The 19,161-nt window shown below is 46.6% G+C and overlaps 1 protein-coding gene across 1 annotated transcript; it reads left to right on the forward strand.

The window, feature by feature from the left end:
• Positions 1-1,778: 1,778 nt before the first annotated feature.
• Positions 1,779-12,064, forward strand: RTL9 (retrotransposon Gag like 9). Its single transcript, XM_031445434.2, has 3 exons — positions 1,779-1,848; positions 7,097-11,205; positions 11,752-12,064. The coding sequence occupies exons 2-3, from the start codon at positions 7,183-7,185 to the stop codon at positions 11,866-11,868; spliced, it is 4,140 nt and encodes a 1,379-aa protein (XP_031301294.2). The 5' UTR covers positions 1,779-1,848; positions 7,097-7,182; the 3' UTR covers positions 11,869-12,064.
• Positions 12,065-19,161: the final 7,097 nt, after the last annotated feature.

Below are 19,161 nucleotides of genomic sequence, written 5' to 3' on the forward strand. Positions count from 1 at the left end.
TCCAGGAAGTATCCACTGACACCAGTCACCTGCGTGAAGATGACAGGGCTGAGATGGATGCCCCACAGTTTGTATAGGAGGACCTAGCTGCTCTTCAGAGTGCAGAGCTCACATGTTCACTAAGCACTTTCCATGAGGAACACAAATTGCAGGAACTTAGTGCATTGGCAACAAAAAACAGGAGAGAAAAATGACAAAATGCAGAGAGATAGATTGTAAACCATGGGATTTAAAAATGTAAACCTACTTCCTAGGCTGAACCTAGAGGTTCTTCTCAGCCCTAGAATAATCTGCTCAATTTCTTTGGCTACAATGTGGCACAGTTTGGGGGCCATAAATATGAAATATGCCCATTATAACCTATCTTTAGGGAGTGAGGAAGTCCTTAATGTTGGAGAGAGAAACAGAGCAGGTTGGGGAAGTTCACTGAATATTTATTTAATAGATGTTCATATTCTTTCACATCCCTCCCCTGGCCCCCTGGCCACTACCTTAGCTCAGTTCTTTGTCCCTCTTATTTACACCATTGATAAAAGAGTGGAACAGGGCAGGATGAAGGCTAGCAGCCGCCTTCTAGATTGTTGTAGAACCCCAGTCTGGCAATGGTATTGAGCCAGTTGTGAATGCCTTCTTTAGGAACTCTCCCTGAGGAGACAAGTAATAGTCTGAAGGTTGCTTGGAGAGTCTCAAGTCAGAAACTGCTTTGTGGTCCAAATGCTTAATGGCATCAGGCACGTATTCCTACAAGATGGCTGTGTGGTCCAGGGGATGGCATAGATCAAATGCGCCTCAGCAGGGCTTGACTTTGCACTTGGCGAGTTTTCTTTCTCTCACGCTCCTTCCTGTGGACACTCGCTTTATCTGAGTTAATGTCCTCACTTAGGCTAAGGTCAAACTCTGTTCTTCCCTCTCCTGGCCAGAAAGACTTCCCGTCTTATAGGTATCTGATCTTATCTGTTTTAATGCTTTAACTCGGAGCAATTCTCTAAAGAAGGTCCTTGGATATGTGCCTATCCTCCAGGAAAATTGCAGCAGTCCCTGGGTGCAGTAAGAAAGCCTGAAGACTACATAGCCAGTATTTTGTAAAGTGAAATCTATTTCATTTAAAGGGCTGTCCTTTATTTTGAGATTGTTTCCTTCTCTTTTGGTGTTTAAAGAAAACCCTCTTTATGAAATGATAATTTGGGGGTGTTTTGTCTTGTTTCTTAACACCCTTACTTGGAAAAAAAATCTGGCAACCAACTGTCAGTCCCCTAGGTTTTTGGTTTGCGATAGCTGCCAGTCTGGAAACCTGGTTCAATTTGTACAGTTCTGCTAGAACCTCTAGCTACCTCCTATCATCACTTGCGTCCTAAGTGCTTATAAATTACCTGCTTCATAATATGCAGCAGAATCTCTCTGAGGATTGACATCAAGCTTACAGCTCTGGAGTTTACAGTATACTGGTCTGTAGTTTCCTTATTTAAGGAAATTGGGACGCTGCCCATTTGCAGTCCTTTGGTATCCCTCCTGTTCTCTCCGATTCCACAGATCCTTCAGGGCAGCACCTAATGCAAGGCAGTTCCGTTTGCTCCTCTTAGAATGTTCTTTTCCCTATAGAGTTGGACATGCATATACATGTTGTTTGGGGAATTTGCAGCACATCCAATGAAAGTGTAATTCCCAACTAACAGTCAAATCCTTCTCTTTGGAGCTACCCAGAACACACCTACCCTCTCTTCCATATGACAGCCCTTCAGAGCCTGGAAGACAGTTGTGTGACTCTCTCACGAGTTAAGAGCACCAGCTGAGTCAGACAGACCCGAGTGACAATCCCAGCTTCACTCCTTCTCAGCTGTGGGAGCCAAGGTAAGTTACCTGATTTTATTCTCTCTCTACTTCATTTCTTTGGCTGATTTATAAAGTGAGAGTGAAAAAACCCACTTCATTGGTTTATTGTGCAATGAATAACATGATGTATGTGAAGAGCTTAACACAATGCCTGGCAGGAGGAGCACTCAGTAAATGCTATGCCCCTTGCCCTCTATTTATAAACAGTCAGGTGGGCATTTGAAGCATCAGGGCTGTTGAGGGGGGTGGGGGGTGGGTAAAGGGGTGAGGAGGGTTTCTCCCTCTCTGATGCATCAGGGAAGGCACAGGACCCTCAAGTAGACCAGGTGTTTCTTTATCCTGAGGTTGTCTCTTTTCTGTTATCTGAGCGCTGGTTTGCTAGGGCTGGAGGAAAGGATATTGTGCAGAATCTAGGGAAAGGTTTATTTTCAAGAGCTGGAAAGCTGTTTGTTGACATATTGAACCATCTCTTGTTTATTCTTATTTCCCCGAGCAGCTGGTCATGCAATCCCCCAAACTCAATTACCTTCTGTGAGGCTGCAGGAGCCTGACACCTCCTAGCCGTATTGATCAGTGCAGACTGGGCAAGACGTGAGAAATCCGAGAGATGCTAAGCAGCAGTTTCCGGGCTTTTCCTTCCTTAGAAGGCCTCCCCTCTTTATGATTGCAGATACACTGGCACAAATAAAATGGAACTCTGTGACCCAAATGACTCTCCCAGTAGCCTCCTTAGAAGCTGGCTGATGACCACTAGTCACAATGGACCAGAACTTGGACTCTGAGAGTGACCAGTGCAGAGTGGTTTTCTGACTGTAGGTCTTTGCACACACTGGGTTTTGCAAGCAATTGCATGATGTGAACTCTGAATGCCATTGTAGCTAGAAAAAGTTTGGAAGGAGACACACCCAACTGTGAACAGACAGAGGAATGGGACTTTAGGGGATAGGGGGTTGGGTAGGCACAGGACTAGCTTATCTCTGTGTAGGATTTCAAGTGTTTAATCTTGCGAATATATTCCTAGATTACTTGTGTCATTATTAGACATAAATAATAGTAGAAAAACAAGAAGTTTTGTTTTTAAAATAATAATTAAAAAAGAAAAGTGAGCTATTGGAAACGGTTTTCAGAGGTCATTACTAACCAAGGATCTGAGTGGTGTGAGGATTAAGCTTGTTGGGGAGAAAAGTTGCTTGGGTGGGGAGATGTTGGGGATCTTTAGAGAGAGGAAGGGAGACTGCCAGAGACAGAAGCCTAGTGGAACATACCTTTTAAAAAGAAGAAAAAATTTTCTTTCTTCTAATATAAGCAATATGGGTCCATTACAGACAAAGGAGAAAACACAGCTAAGGAAAGTAAAAGTAAAAATCTTGAATCTCATCCCTTGGGTATGCTCCTTGTTAATGTCTTGGTATACATCCTTCCAAACTATACTGTTTTCTTTGCAAAAATATCCATGTTTGTTTTATACAAATCAGATAATCATTTTCACTGGTCACTGCAGATGCAATGTGATTTGTTTAATCATTAAATGAATGGTGTTCTAATATTGGCATTTTGGTTATTTCCAAGTTTTTATGATCATAAACAAACATGTTCTCTAGCTGTGTTACCTTGGGAAAGCTAGCTAATCTCTCTGTGCTTCTGGTGCCTCATCTGGAAATGAGAGTGATAATAGTTCCTACCCCACAGGGCTGTTGTCAGTAACAAATGAGATCACGTATAGAAAGTGCTGAGCACAGTGCCCGGCACAGTGAATGTTAGCTTTTATTATTAGGTATAATCATCACCATCATCATCGTCATTGTTGTTAGGTTTCCTGTGCGTATTTTTTGGTGTAAGGGAAGGGGAGAGTGACTAGAATTTTTCTTTTTGAGGAGTATACTCCGGTGAGTTCTGGAGTCAAACAGACCTGTGTGCTTTTGGTCATGTCAATTCACCTCGCTGAGGCTCAGTTTTCTTATCTGTAAACTGAGGATTAAAAAAAAAAACCTAGCTCACAGGGTAGCTCCTAGGATCAAAGGAGAGAATGCTGGTGAAGCCCTCAGTACAGTTCTCGGCATATGGGAAGAGTTCAAAGTCGGTTGATACTATTATTATTAGTAGTAGTAGTATTAGTACTAGTATCACTGGGGTGATTCAGCCATTAGTGGGGGTGGGAAGAGGAAGAGGAAGGCGGCAGTGAACAGAGCACTTGGAGTGTTTCTAACCACTTGTCTGTTTGCAAAGAGAGGAAGTGATTCTGGAATCAGACTGCCCTGGGCTCAGATCTGGGCTTTGCCATGTACTAGCTCCGTGATCTTGGTCACAACTTCTCTAAGCCCCTCTCTCATTTGTAAAATGGAAATGGCGTCAGTGCCTACCTGCAGGTGTTGCCAAGAGGCCTGACAGTATAAGGCAAGTGGAGTGCTTAGGCCAAGTGCCGAGGTATGGCTGGTTGCTAATTATTGTTGGGGGTTGGAGCATGGCGAGGTTTATAACGACCTGAATGCCTCCCCACCCCGGCTCTGCATCCCTTTACCTGGGCTACTTGAACTTCACCTAAAGGTTTTGCCCTCTCCAGGGCTCAGGGACCAATTCTACCCCTAGTCTAGGGGTTTAAGGGCTCCTGATTCAGAAGGCTAGAGGGCTCTGATAAACCTTCCTGCCAGTTCTATTTTGACCTTGTGCCCCAGTTCTAGAAAGCAGGCCAAAGCCCTGCTTCTATGAGCAAGCCCTCACCTGGTATGCTCAAGATTGGCAGGCTTTTCTCGCCAGCTGTCTGAACTCCCTGCAGTCTTGCTGTCACTTTCTAGCCCCATGGTGTGGTCACTAGCTGCCAGGTTTCCCTCCGTGTCCATGACACTGGAGCACAATGGCTTTTTAATTATCATCATTGCTGGGCTCTCTTAAGTTCCCACGACCCCTCCTGGCCAACTCTGGTTTGCCTGCACCTGAACCTTTTTGAACTCTTCACAGCTCCACTCAGCCTCCAGCCCGAGTTCCCTTCCCTCTCACCCCTGCCTACTCTTGCACAGAACACCGGTTGCAGTGCCTGGCTCCCAGGACGCCAGTGTCTGCTCAGTCGCAGAGGGAGTGTCTCATTTGCTGAGCCAGGACCCTTTCTGTCTCATCTCTTTGCTTGTGTGAATCTCTTCTTTCCTTCGGGACGGCCAGAAGCGGGCACAGTGGGCTGGTGCAGCTACTGGGGTGAGGGGAAGAAGGGTGGAGTTGCATAGGCCGAGTGCTACAGTGGAGCTTCTGGAGGACTGTCAAGTGAAAGGCGGCCAGAGGCAAATGTCAGAGCCTATATAGAGGCAGGAATCTGGGACCAGAGAGACAGAGCAAGCACTAGCAAGTCAGGAGCAGTGGGGCGGGTGGGCGGGCAGGCTGGCTGGCTGGCTGGCGGGCAGGAGGGGGGCGTGGCAGGGGATAGCTAAGGGAGATTGCAGAGAACAGCTGCTGGTATTGGGTCTTACTTTAATGAACTGGCTGGGCATGGGGCATAAGTAAATTGGCCAGACCAAAAGAGCTAGGGGCGCAAAGGACACACTCTCCCTCTTCTCCCTAAATGGCAAGGTAAGATCTTTCCGGGCTTTGCCTGGTGGGAAACTGGTACATTCAGGGATTTTTCTGAAGATGGGGGTGGGGAGGGTGGTCAACTATGACTGCTCTTTTGACTCATCTTTCCCACTGCACCAATGATTAGAGTAGCCAAGGTGCCAGCAGGAGGCCAGTATTTCTTTTACTACACCCCATCTCCACCCATGTCCAGGCTGAAGATGGGGGTTCTCGGTCATGTGACTGAGTAAGAGGGACAGAGGGCAGACAGAGTGGAGCGTTACAGGACAGTGGAGAAGAGTAGGGGCTCTGGAGCGGGACGGACCTGGGAATCTGTGTGACTGCAGGCAAATTATGAAGCTTCTATGCGCCTTAGTTTTCTCCTTTGGAAGATGAGGATAGAGTATTACCAAAATCGCTTGGTGCTGCTGTGGGGGCCAAATGAGACGATGCATGTAAAGTGGACAGCAGAGCGCTTGCCGGGCACTGCCTGCTCAAGAAATGTTGGCCATTGGCATTTCTGTCACTAGGATTCTCATTATCATTATGGAGGTACACTGCACAAGATTGATGACTTGGGTCCCATTGTCCCAAATGAGCCAGTGCTCCATGTGGGGCATGCGCAGGCCCTGGGGATGTGATAACATTGTGTAATGTGTGTGTTGGTTTCCAAGCTCTGTGCCAAGAAGCCCCTTCAGGGGCTGCTGCAGGGAGTGGGCCAGAGGAGTGAGGCTCTGGGACTGCCCACCCACAGGCCATCAGAGAAACTTGAAGTTTGTACTTGCTGTAGACTAGTCTTCAAGGGAGCCAGTGATCTTGGATGTCGGAGAGATAAATGAATGCAGCCTTAGAGATGCCAAAGGCTGGGCAACTCCGAGGAAAGGGTGACAGTCAAAGACATACTGTGTCTACTTTAAGATGCAGTGACCTTATTATAGCCCCAACCCTGGCTAATCTAGAAAGCTGGTAAAATGGGGATAATACTGCTATCTATTGTAAGATTCAAATGGGTAATGCTTGCAAATCCCTGTACATGATAGAGTTTAAAGTTAGGTAGAGTTGCCTAAAGTATAGTGCCTGAGACACACGAGGTGAGCGGTGAGTGGTAGTAACAGTGGTGATTTGGGGTGTTAATAAAAATTATATTAAGCAGGAATTTCAGTTCATGGAATGATGCTCTCAGTCATTGATCAGTTAAATGCCTTCCTTTTCCTGAGGAAAACATTCAAGGCCATCAGAGTAGTAAAATGGGGACTAAACCACTGGCAGGACTCTGAACCGTACAAATTAAATATTATCCCGGGGCAAAGGGCCTTCTCATCCAGGCCTGCCAGTATCTGGGCTGGCTTGCTAGGGCTGGAATGGGAGAGAGCCTAGCTTAGGAACCGGTACTTCTCAGAGTTTTCCAGAAGGTGGTGCTGCTGCTTCATTTGAACCAGGACAGCCCAGGCTCTTGGCTGCAGAAGTTGCCCTCATTTACAGCTTTCGTAAACTGAGAGGCGGTGCTGGGTGACTGAGCCGTTTGATTTGAAAAGGATAGGGGTGGAAAGGATATTTGCTCCACCTTCAGATTTGTTTATTGTTGCGCAGTTTCTTTCACCTGATAGGCCCATCTCCGATGCCCCATAGCTGGCAACACGTAAAAACGGTCTCCATCGTAAATCATTTGTCTGTTTCCCCATCTTCTTGATGCTAGATTTTGACTGCTAATCTTGTTTCCTGTTTACAGATTTTCTTGCCACTTGGGCTTCAGCAGGACCCCTGGTATAATTACTTAAGAGGCTCCCTCTACACTGTCCTGTGGCCACAGCAGATATGTCAATTCCCTCACATTCACTGCGATTCAACAACATGCTGAGGGAGGAAAATGTCGACCCCCAAAACAGGAGGATGACCTTCTCTGGACCAATGACAGAGACCACAGCAGAGGTCCAAATTCTGCCTTCTCATGTACAGCCTATGGTTTCAACTTCAGCGTCAGATCCTGGAGGGATGTCCACACAGCTGACAACATCCCCAGCCTTTGACACCATGGCCACACCTCTAATGGGAGAGGCAAACTCTGGAGCAATGTCCTCACCGCTAATGCCAGTCTCAGACCCTGGGGCACTGTCCCCGTTACTAACCTCAGCTTCAGATTCAGAGGCACTGTCGCCGTTGCTGATGCCAACCTCAGACTCTGGGGTGCTGTCTCCATTGCTAATGCCAGCCTCAGATTCTGGAACACTGTCCCCGTTGCTATCCACTTCAGACTATGGATTAATGTCCCCAGGGCTGATGACAATTCCTGACTTTGCAACAATGTCCACAGCACTAATGGCAACACCAGATTCTGCAGAGATATCACCCCTGGCAATGACAGCTCCGTCCTCTGAAGCTATGTCCACACCGTTCATGCTAGCCCCAGATCCTGGAGAGATCTCCCCACTCCTAATGCCAGATGTAAACCCTGGAGAGATGTCCACACAGCCAATGCCAGGCTCTGAAGGAATGTCACCATTGCAAATTACAGATGAAGACACTGAAGCAATGTCCAAAGTGCTAATGACTGCCCTGGCCTCTGGAGAGATATCGTCACTGCTCATGTCAGGCACTGACTCTGAAGCAATCTCCTCACTGATAATGTCAGCCCTAACTTCTGGAGCAACGTCAACCCAGCCAGCGAGCAACCAAGACTCTGGGGAATTGTCAACCCAGTTCATGTCAGGGCCAGAGTCTGGAGTAGTGTCTTCACCACTAATGTCAGCTCCAGGCTCTGTAGCAATGTCCTCACCGCTCCTGTCAGTCCCCGATGCTGGAGAAATGTCTACATTGTCAAAGTCAGCCCCTGACACTGAAGCAATGTCCCCACTGCTAATGATGGCCCTCAGCTCGGGAGGGATGCCCACCCAGCTGGTACCAGCCCAAGTCTCTGGAGTGGTATCATCACGGTTAACACAAAATCTAGACTCTCAAACCGTGTCTACTCTGCCAATGAGAGCAACAGCCTCTGGGGGGATGTCCACACCGGCAGTGAGAGCCTCAGACCCTGGAGCAAGGTCAAGACCACGAATAAGAGCCTCAGCCTCTGGAAATGTGTCAACATTACTCAAGACAGTCCCAGACTCTGGAGCACTGTCTACCCCGGTGATGACGGTCACAACCTCTGGAGCAATGTCCACAGATCCAATGTCAACTGCAGCCTCTAGGGCGATGTCCATGCAGTTAACAATGGCCAAAACTTCTGGAGCCACATCCACATCCACGGGCTTTATGAAAGCCCCAGCCAAGGGGGGAATGTCCACACCGCGAATGAGAGCCCCGGCCTCTGGAACTAAGTCCACGCCACTAAGGAGAGCTCCGGCTCCTAGAGCAATGTCCACCCCGCCAAGTACAGCCCCAGTCTCTGAAACAATGTCTATGCTACAAATGACACCCCCAGCCTCTGGGTCAGTGTCCACACTTCAAATGAGAGCGCCTGTCTCTGGAGCAATGTCCTTGTCACAAAGAAGAGCGACAGCCTCAGGAGTGACAGCTGTACCACAAATGAGAGCCTCAGCCTCTGGAGCCACATCCACACTGTTTATGAGAGACACTACCTTGGGAGTGATGTCCGTGCCCCAGATGAGAGCTACGGCCTCGGGAGCACTGTCCAAGCCACTAACACCATCCAAAGCCCCAGAAGCAATGTTCATGCAGCAAATAACCACAGCTTCTGGAGACATCTCCACCGTGCCAATGAGAGACACAGCCTCTGGGGCCATGTCCATGCCGCAGATGTCAGACACCGCCTCTGCAGGGATGTCCACACCACTAATGAGAGGCCCAGCCTCTGGAGACACATCCACACCACAAATGACAGCCGCAGCCTCTGGAACTATGTCCGTGCCTCTAATGAGAGCCCCGGGCCCTGGAGTGATGCCCACAGTACTAATGAGATCCACAGCCTCTGAAAAGATGCCCAGTCAGCCAATGAGCACCCGAGACTCTGGGGGCATGTCCATGTCGCTCAGGAGATCCGTGACCCCTGGAGGGATCTCCCCACTGCAGATGCGAGCCCCAGCCTCTGAAATGATGTCCACACCAAAAATGAGAGCCCCAGCCTTTGGGGCTGTGTCCGCATCATTGATGAGAACCTCAGATCCTGGAGAGATGTCTGCGCTGCTCACAAGAGCTTCATCCTCTGGAGAGATGTCCCCAGCACTGACGAGACCCCTGGCTTCTGGAGACATAGCCACCTCTCTGAGAGCCCCAGCTTGTGGACCAATGTCTACTCCGCAAAGGATGGCCACAGCCTCTGGAATGATGTCTATGCCACAGATGAGGGCCTCAGTCTCTGGAGCAACAGCCACATCGCTAATGAAATCCATGGCCTCCGGAGTGATGTCTGTGCCTCAAATGACAGCCACGGCCTCTGGAGGGGTGTCCATACCACCAATGAGAGCCCCAGCCCCTGGGACAACATCTATACCACAAATGATGTGCACAGCTTCTGGAGAGATGTGCACTCCATCGATGCAAGCTCCTGCCTCTGGAGTGATGTCCCCGCCATTATTAAGTGCTCCAGTCTCTGGAATTATGTCCACACCACTAAGGAAACCTTCAGCCTCTGAAGCTGTGTCCACGGAGTTAATGAGAGCTCCAGCTTCTGGAAGGATGTCCACTGCACAAGCGACAGCCATGGCCTCTGGAGGGAGGTCCAAGCCATTTGTGAGAGGCACAGCCTCTGGAACAATGCCCACGCCACTGATGTCAGCCGCGGCTTCTGGAGAGATGTCTGTGCCGCTAATGAAAAGCATGGCCTCCGGAGCAACGTCCACACTGCAAACAAGAGTTGTGAGTTCTGGATCCATGTCCTTGCCACAAATGACATACACAGTCTCTGGAGGAATGCCTGCACCACCAATGAGAGCCTCAGCTTCCGAAGCAAGGTCCACTCCGCTTATGAGAGCCTCAGCTTCTGGAATGATGTCCATGCCACTTCTGAGAGCCACAGCCTCTGGAGGAATGTCCATGCCACAGATGACGGCCCCAGTCCCGGGAGCCACGTCCACACCAGAAATGGCAGCTGCAGCCTCTGGAATGATGTCCACTGCAGAAATCAAAGGCACAGACTCTGGGGAAACACCTGCCCCTCACATCAAGGTTACAACCTCTGGATCAAAGTCCACACCACACATGACTGCCACCACCCCTGAAGCAATGAAGCAACCACCAAAGGAAGTCCCATCTTTTGGCATGCTGACCCCAGCACTCTGTTACCTATTAGAAGAACAGGAAGCAGCCCGGGGCTCATGCTCTGGGGAGGAAGAGATGGAGATTGATGAGGAGAAACAAATGAAGGGATTTTTGAATGATTCAGAGAAAATGGCCTTCCTGGTGTCTCTTCATCTGGGGGCAGCAGAAAGGTGGTCCATCTTGCAGATGGAGGTAGGCAACCCCCTCTCGGATGAAAATAAATCTTTCCTGAGTCGATCCCAGGGCTTATATAACTCCCTATCTGAGATAGACATTCTCAGTGCAGTTCTTTGCCATCCCAAGCAGGGCCAGAAGTCAGTCAGGCAGTATGCCACTGACTTCCTGCTGCTGGCTCGACATTTGTCTTGGTCTGATGCCATTCTACGGACCAGGTTTCTGGAAGGACTCTCGGAAGCTGTTGCCACCAAAATGGGCCGGATCTTCCTGAAGGTGGCTGGCAGCCTAAAGGAGCTGATAGACAGGTCTCTCTATACTGAGTGCCAGCTGGCTGGAGAGAAGGATTCCCCGGGCAGCTCAAGCCAGGTTCTGCCATCAGCCTGTAAGCGGAATAACGAGGAGGCAATGGGGAATGAACTGAACTCTCATCAGCAGACTGAGGAGGTAATGATGGGGAAATCCACTTAAGGTTTTTGAGTTAAAAAATGAGGAAGTAATGATGGCACACACAGCATGCTCCTTTGAATAGGCTAAGGAAGAGGCGAGGGGGGGGGCATTGAGCTTCTAGATTCTACCCCTCACCTGGAGTTTCATCAGCAGGCCTGGCTCTGCAGTTATTTTGGGTGTATTAATCACTTTGAGGAGCCATGCCCTACCTGAGTTACTGAGGGCCTGGGATGGTTAAAAGTCTCAGTCTTCTGATTCTGAGGGAACTGGCTGGGCTCAGTCCCAACTCTCCACTTACTCCAATTCTAAAAGAGGGGTCATGTCTTGGGGGCTGTGTCCCACCTACAGTCACATGAGTTGTAGACCCAGGTCACTAGGGAACTGGGCTAGTCTAGTCCTCAGTCACACTTTATACAAATAAGGTACATTAGCCAAGTTCTGTGATCTAAGTTACTGAAATTATCCAGGCAGAACCCTGGAGTGATAGTGAGCATGGCTCTTACCTCTGCTGTTTTTTTTTTTTTTTTTTTTTCTCACTCCCAGCACCAGCATGTCCCTAAACGCTGCTACTACCTGAAAGAGCATGGAGACCCTCAAGAGGGTCTGCACAACCACCTTCGACAGAGCACAGGTCATCAGAAGGCCTCCACTAGCAAGTAATGCTTTCTGGATTCTTCTCCTGTGATATCCAACTCTGCTGCTAACTTCAGGACTGGTTCCTGGACCCATTCCATTCAATTACATCATTAAACCTTGTGGCCTTCCCCCTTCAGCAACCCCACTCCAGGCATATACCACCCTATCTCCCACGTGGCTGCCTTGACCTTATCTTTCACCCCACATGCCTTTGACCTGCCCCAACAATCAGAGCGTGGACTTTAAGAGTGTTTGGTGTATGAGATTCTGAACTCCCATTACTACTGAGGCCAGTCCTAGGTCCTGGTCCAGGGAAAAGTCTAGGCAGGAGAAACCGTGTCCTACCTCAAAAACACCTTAGAGTGTCTTGCCATGAGTCATCAGGCAAACTTGAGGAAGCCCTGGTCCCATTTCACCTGGCAGGGGAGCCTGTAAGGAGAATGATGTCCACTCCTATATACCATCCTTTTCATCTAGTAGACTTGTCCCTATATGCCCCAACTCACAGCACCTAAAGTGAGTCTCCAGGGCCCTTGCCTTGTTTATAATCTCCATCCTGAACCATTCGTTTTGATCCATAGTAATAATCATAGTAATGGCTAACATTTATTGATTATGTCTTGTATGACACGTACTGGGTAAACTCTTGACAACTATCATCTCACTACATTCTTACCATAACCCAACTTGTTCTTGTGTTGTCAACTTCTGATGTCTTGATCTGTTGTCTGTGGCCCTTATCTTGTTCCTCAGTGTCAAATCTCTAGCTCTGACCTCTGGGTGACCTCCTCAGTTGTTAGTTCCCCTCACTCCCCTTGGCTATTGTGCTTGCACTCTTGATATTGTGGCCAGCACTCTTGATAAAGGTCTTGGTCTTTAAACAGGCATAGATAGTGAGAACATAATGTGAGCCGTGTTTTGCCTTCAGGAGGTGGGATTATGGGTGTTTCTATTTTCTTCTTTCTACTTCTCTGTACTTTCCAGATTCTCTACAGTAAGCATGTATTACATTTGTAATTGTAAAAGTAAATAAAGTTCACTTACAGAAAAAAAAAAGAATTAACTGTGGCTAACAGAATTTGATTTATTGAGTCCTTCATTCAATCAGTATTTATTATCTAACATGTGCCAGCCACTATTTTGGGGGACAGACAGATAAGAACTTTTATCAAATGAAAACTTTATTCCAAGGGAAGTGGGAAACAGACTATAAGCCAGAAAACACATAAGTAAGATAGATTGAAATCATGGTGAAGGCTATAAAGACAAGAAATAAGGATAATGGGGAATTTGATACTAACAGAGCCAATTTATTCAATAATAGTCCACGTAATTTGGTTACTCAAAGATCTTTGAAAAACAGTAGCAGTGACATGATTAGAAACATATTTTAGAAAGCTAACTTGGCAACAGTTTGGAGGCAGGATGGGGGAAGGGATCATAGAGCAGTTATCAGCCCCCTACTGCAATAGTACTGGTGACTGATTCACCAGTGCCTCAATTTATGGCTGGGGCAGTGAGGATGGAAAGAGAGGGACAGGTGCCAATCCCTCTCTGAGGACTCAAGTCCTCTGTTCTATTATCCTAAACATTGGATCTGATTCCAGGTGAGACAGGATGGAAGAGGGCCGGACACAGCCATTCAAGGAATGACAGCAATTAACACCAAAATGTGGAAGATTCAACTCCCAGTTGGCCTTGAGGATTAAGACGGTGGGAAGTTTGACTTCTAGTAGACCTTGAGCTTCATTATATGCTCATTGTAACATATTAGTGTGATCAATAATATGCCCGCAGGTGCCATGACAGTCCCAAGGCTAACCGCAAAAGGCCAAAGAGTAGGCCAAATTCCTGGGGATCCCAGCCCCTTCCCCAGAGGAGTTAGAGTGGTCCCACCTGTAGGCATGTGAAGCTACCGAGCCCATAAAAACTGGCAACACAGCGCCTCGTGGCCGCCTCTGTCTCTCCCCCTCCTCTTTGGAGATGGCCTGCACTCTGTCTATGGAGTGTGTACCTACTTTTACTCTAATCTGAGCACCCAATCCCCACACTTCATGGCCTTCTCTTACCTTTTGAAACAGCCTACACTCTATGCATTCTGTATCTCTTTAAATAAATCTGCCTTTATTCAATTGTGGCTCACACTTGAATTCTTTCCTGCACGAAGCCAAGGACCCACACTTGGTGAGGCATGTCCCAGGGGCTCAACCGAGGCCTGGGACATGGCCCTCCTCATGCCCCACATCCATTTTTCCTGCATCACAGGACGAGGAAAATGAGTCTCAGAAGAAACAGATTGTCGGATAAATTGGCAGCCCCGTGGTGATATAGACAAGAATCTGGCTCTATGGGCTGTCTGTAGATGCCTTGGGAGAAAGAGGGTGTGATAAGTTGGGAAACCCAAATTCTAGGTAGTGGACCCAGCTTTCCCCTCTTCTCTGGCCCTGTTGGCTCGCACCTGGCCCAGTCCAGGCCCAAGTGGACTTTGGATCTCCATGTTCAGCTTGAGTCACTCTTAGCTCAGGAAAGTGCTGTTGACTCTCTCCTGGAAAAGAAACTGATGATATGGAATCATAATTCATGTCTGGAACATGTATAAGGGAAGGAAAATGTCTTACAAAGGAAAGGAATTTTCTGATAGCCATGATAACGGAGAACAATAGCAATTCTTTTATTTTTCTCCCCAGTCATTCTTCCTTTTGCCTTTGCCTCTCCTGTCATTTAAGCTAACATCACTAGAGATAAATGGAATAAACAAAGCCCAATCATACCCTGCCAGAGCCCAGTCCCTGCTCTACTACCCACCCCAAAGTTATAATTAGAAATTTCAAGAGCCATTTAGCATCTACATGGAGCTGGGCTACGGTATGCCTAGGTACTTGAGACAATTTCATTTGCTGTAAAGCAGTGTTTCAAGTTTCTCCAGGGCTCACTGGCCTATGGGTAAAAATAAGGTCCCATAAACAGTGAAAACTCAGATGTCATTGACTCCTGTCCCCACCTGTGTGTTATAGGACTTCAATCCCTTGAAGTTTTCCTCCCGTTATTTGTAGAAGACCCCAGCAGTTGCCTGTGTTCTGATAGTCTTCTGTTCTTCCATTCCTACTTTGCCTCCTGAAGGTCAGTTGCCCATATTGCCACACGAGGGTGACCCCTCCACCCTGCCCCAGCTACTGGTAGCTGACTCTGGCTGTGGGAACATGGAAGCCCCTGCTGGGGTGGGGCATGGATTCTGCAAATCAGCTGGGGGCCTAAATGTTGCTGCCTTCTCTTTAGCTTTAGCTGAAGCCACCGATGGGTTCACTGGAGTAGGAGTTCGGGGTGGTAATTCCCGTCCCTGTGCTATGCCACACCTGTCACCTGGACACTGAAACAGCATTACTTCTCTTCTGTATCTCAATGAGGCCCCCATGAGAAGAGCAGCTGCAGCTTCTTCCTGCAGCAAACTTTCCCTCGCTTCCCCTATCCCCATGGCCTGGGCTCAGACTTTCAGACTCAGGTCCTCTACATAGAGAACAAAAGCCATCAAGTCCTCTATCCGGACCCAAACTTCAGCCCCTATTTCTGTGTCTCTATCCCTTCCCCCTAAAGCACTGTAAGTCTACAGGTCTCTTCAAAACCATTATCCTCCAAGTGAGTAGGTGCTACAGACTCTCTACACACCCAGTCCTGTGGCCCAGGTGTACAGCAAATGTCACACTGTCCTGGTCCTCTACCCTTCTGCCATCCTCTCACCCACTGCTTGGTCTGTTTCTGCCCCTTATGGGCCAATAGTGTTTAAGACCTTCTAAAGACCACTTCCTCCATGCAAGTATAGGCTTGGGCTGCCAGTGAATGCCTCCGACAGCTTCCAAACATTTTTGAGTCTCACTTTGGGCTCAGCTGAGATCTCACTACTCTGGACTAGTTTGGTCAGATCAGATACAGTGCATCTTCCCCTCCTTCCTTCCAGTAAGCTGGAGACCTTGAAATAGTCTAAACCTTACTCTCCAGCCAGAACATTACATGTAAAATAACTGGCCCTACCTCAGAGCTACAGAGAATTTAATTTTTTTATGGCTTAGGTGTCTCCTTCCTTCTTACCAGGTCTGAAAGCTCTGCACATCTTGAGCAGTTATGGGGTGAGGGAAGCAGGCTGCTCAATCTTTTGTGATCTCATGGGGGATTTATAGGAGAATAGACATTGTAGGAGGTTGAAATGACCAGGGGAGGAGGACACATGACTTTACAGGCCATGTGATCTCTCAGGACCTCAGTTTCCTTTTCTCCAAAATGGGGATGATTATCAGTATCCTGCTAACGTCACAGCATCATGGGGTAAACATTGTGAAAGGGTTTGGAAAAATCAAATGCAAGATGTACAAATGTAAGATCTTGTTATTATTCGTCAACCTAGGCTTGGCCCTGAGGAGGTTGGGAAGTGGGTGGGATAGGGCTAGTTGGGGCATGTTCAGCATCCAGTCTCTTCAGGGATTCTATTTAAACTGTGGCAGAAGATCTAAAAGTAAATCTTTGGCTGCTGACTGGCAAAAGCCATAGTTTAATGTTAACAACTATAGAGCACTTATCAGGGGTCCAAGCTCTGAACTAACTGATTTATCTGGATTATTCCATATAATCTTCAAAACAACCATGGGAAGTGAGTGCTCTCATTGATCCTATTTTATTTTATTCTTTTACCAAGAATCTCTGGCACAGAGAGGTTAAATAACTGGCCCAAGGCTATAGAACTAAAAATGAGCAGAGCTGGGACTTGAACACGTGCAGTTTGACCCCAGAGCCCCCACATGCAACCACTCCACTTATATATGCATGGCTTCATTATTCGGAGCCAGATGGCCACTGTGAAGACTTACCCTGTTACCCTGAACAAATTTGCCACCCAATAGCAGCCAACATTTGAAGCTCATAAAGTCTGAGGCCTGAGCAAAAATGGCCCTGCTTTCCCCTTTCCCCATCTTAGATCCAGATGTGAATCCTCCTAGGGGTATTTGGGGGAAAGCTTTAATATTCAAGGAAAAGAATCAATCATTGTGGGATGCTACTGAGCTCAGGAGGTTCTGCCCAGGGGCTAGCTGCAGCCCCAAAGTAGAACAGCCTCTGTTCTGAGCTCTGGCCTGAAAAGGAAAGTTAACTTCTCCCCTGGACATCTTCCCATTGAGGAAAAAAATGCATCTTGGACCCAAGCATCTGTGGAAGAGTATAGGGCTTTGAAAAGTGGAAGGGACTTTTGTGGTTACACCAAGAGCTGGCATTTCTTTCTCAGCACTTATTTTCCTCTCTTTGTCACTTCTCTCTCAAGAAAGGGAGGAAGTGGGTAAAGAAGGAAGATGATCAATCATTTAGATACTCCATGCCCCTGCCTTCCAATGTCACCCTTTTCCAAACCCCTCACCTTGGAAAGTGGTCCTAGTTCTAACATTGGGGGGAATTTACACATTAAAAGGCACCATTTCATCCACCCCTCAACCACCTTCCCCCATGAGTGAAGGAGGTCAATTGTATGGTAAAAGATGGTAATTAGAACTTTGGTGGTGATCACTTTGTAGTGTATACAGATGTTGAGTTATAATGTATACCTGAAATTTATATAATGTTATATACCAATTTTACCTCAATTTAAAAAGGGTCTATATAAGTCAGAGTATATTTAAAGTTGTCTAGAGGCATTGCTCAATAAAAAATTAGAATATTCATATTTTTTAAAAAGGTACCGAACTCTTCTGGTTTAAGCAACTTGATAGAGATAATTTGGAGTGGCTTCTCCCATTATATACTCAAAGAAATGCTAGATAAAGTGTGGGAGGAAACTCACAGCTGAGCCCGAAATAAAGAAAGGGAAATCCTCAGGGGCAGAAAACTACGAGGGATCTTAATGGCAGACCAATAAGCTCTTGAGCCCTCCAGGGTGGATGTGGTAAAGCCAGAAGAGATGTAAGCTAGCTGACAGGAGAGTATTTACAGAGCACTTGAGCAGCAAAACTGTAAACTTCTAATTCTATATACTACTCAACTATCACTCAAGAGTCAGTATGAAGTCAATTTATCAAAGAAAAGAGGCTGAAAGAGGTTGCCCTTAGAGCTGGGCTGAGCTTGGAGAAGCTGGCAAGATTTAAAAAGAAAAAAAACCTCCCACTGTTTGACAAACTTTGCTAAGAATTTCACTGGTCTAAGCACTGATGTATAAATGGGTAATGAACAGAATAACCCTTACTTTCCCACAATATTCCCTAGTATCTTTTAAAAAATTATTTTTCTTTGGTCAGAGCTTTATTGAAATATAATTCATGTACCATATAATTAATTCATTTAAAGTATACAACTCAAATTTTTTTAGTATATTAACATAGTTGGGCAACTATCACCACAATCTAATTTTATTTTATTTATTTTTGCCATAATCTAATTTTAGAACATTCTCATCACCTCAAAAAGAAACCCGGTACCCATTAAGCCATCACTCCCCATTCCTCCCCACCTTCCCACTCCTCACCACAAGCCCCTGGAAAGTACTAATCTACTTTCTATCTCTATAAATTTACTTACTCTGGACTTTCCATATAAATGGAATCACATATGATATGTGGCCTTTTGTGTCTGGCTTCTTTCATTTAGCATAATGTTTTCAAGTTTCATCTGTGTTGTAGCATGTGTACATCTTTTTCTAGCTGAATAATATTCCATTGTATGGATATACTGCATTTTGCTTATACATTCATCAGTTGATGGACAACTTGGTTGTTTCCACCTTTTGACTATTATGAATACTTCTGCTATGAACATTCCTGTACAAGTTTTTGTGTGAATATACATTTTCATTTCTGTTGGGTACATACATAGAATTAAAATTGCTAGGGCATATGCTAATTGTATGTTTAACCATTTGAGGAATGCCGAACTGTTTTCCAAAGTGGCTGCACCATTTTACATTCCCATCAGCAGTACATGAGGGATTCAAGTTCTCCACATCCTTGTCAACACTTGTTACTATCTGTTTTTGATTATAGCCATTCTAGTGGGTATCTCATTGTGGTTTCGAATTGCATTTCCCTGATGACTAATGATATTGAGCTTCTTTCTAATATATTTTTATTACAAACTGAACTGTCTTGCAACATATTACCATAAATATTGTTGGAGGCTTCACTTTTCAAGAGTATTCTGGGAGAAGTTACTGCCCTCCTTGCTCTCCAGTCCATCCCAGCTATGCTATTGCCCCAAATCTTTTCAGGATTCAAGGAGGAAGGCAGCTAGAAAGGCAAATTCTCATGCTTCCTCCCAGACATATAACAGCTTTATTTTTTTAATTTTTAAAAA

Source organism: Camelus dromedarius, chromosome X (genome assembly GCF_036321535.1).
Source record: "Camelus dromedarius isolate mCamDro1 chromosome X, mCamDro1.pat, whole genome shotgun sequence".
Lineage (NCBI taxonomy): Eukaryota > Metazoa > Chordata > Mammalia > Artiodactyla > Camelidae > Camelus > Camelus dromedarius.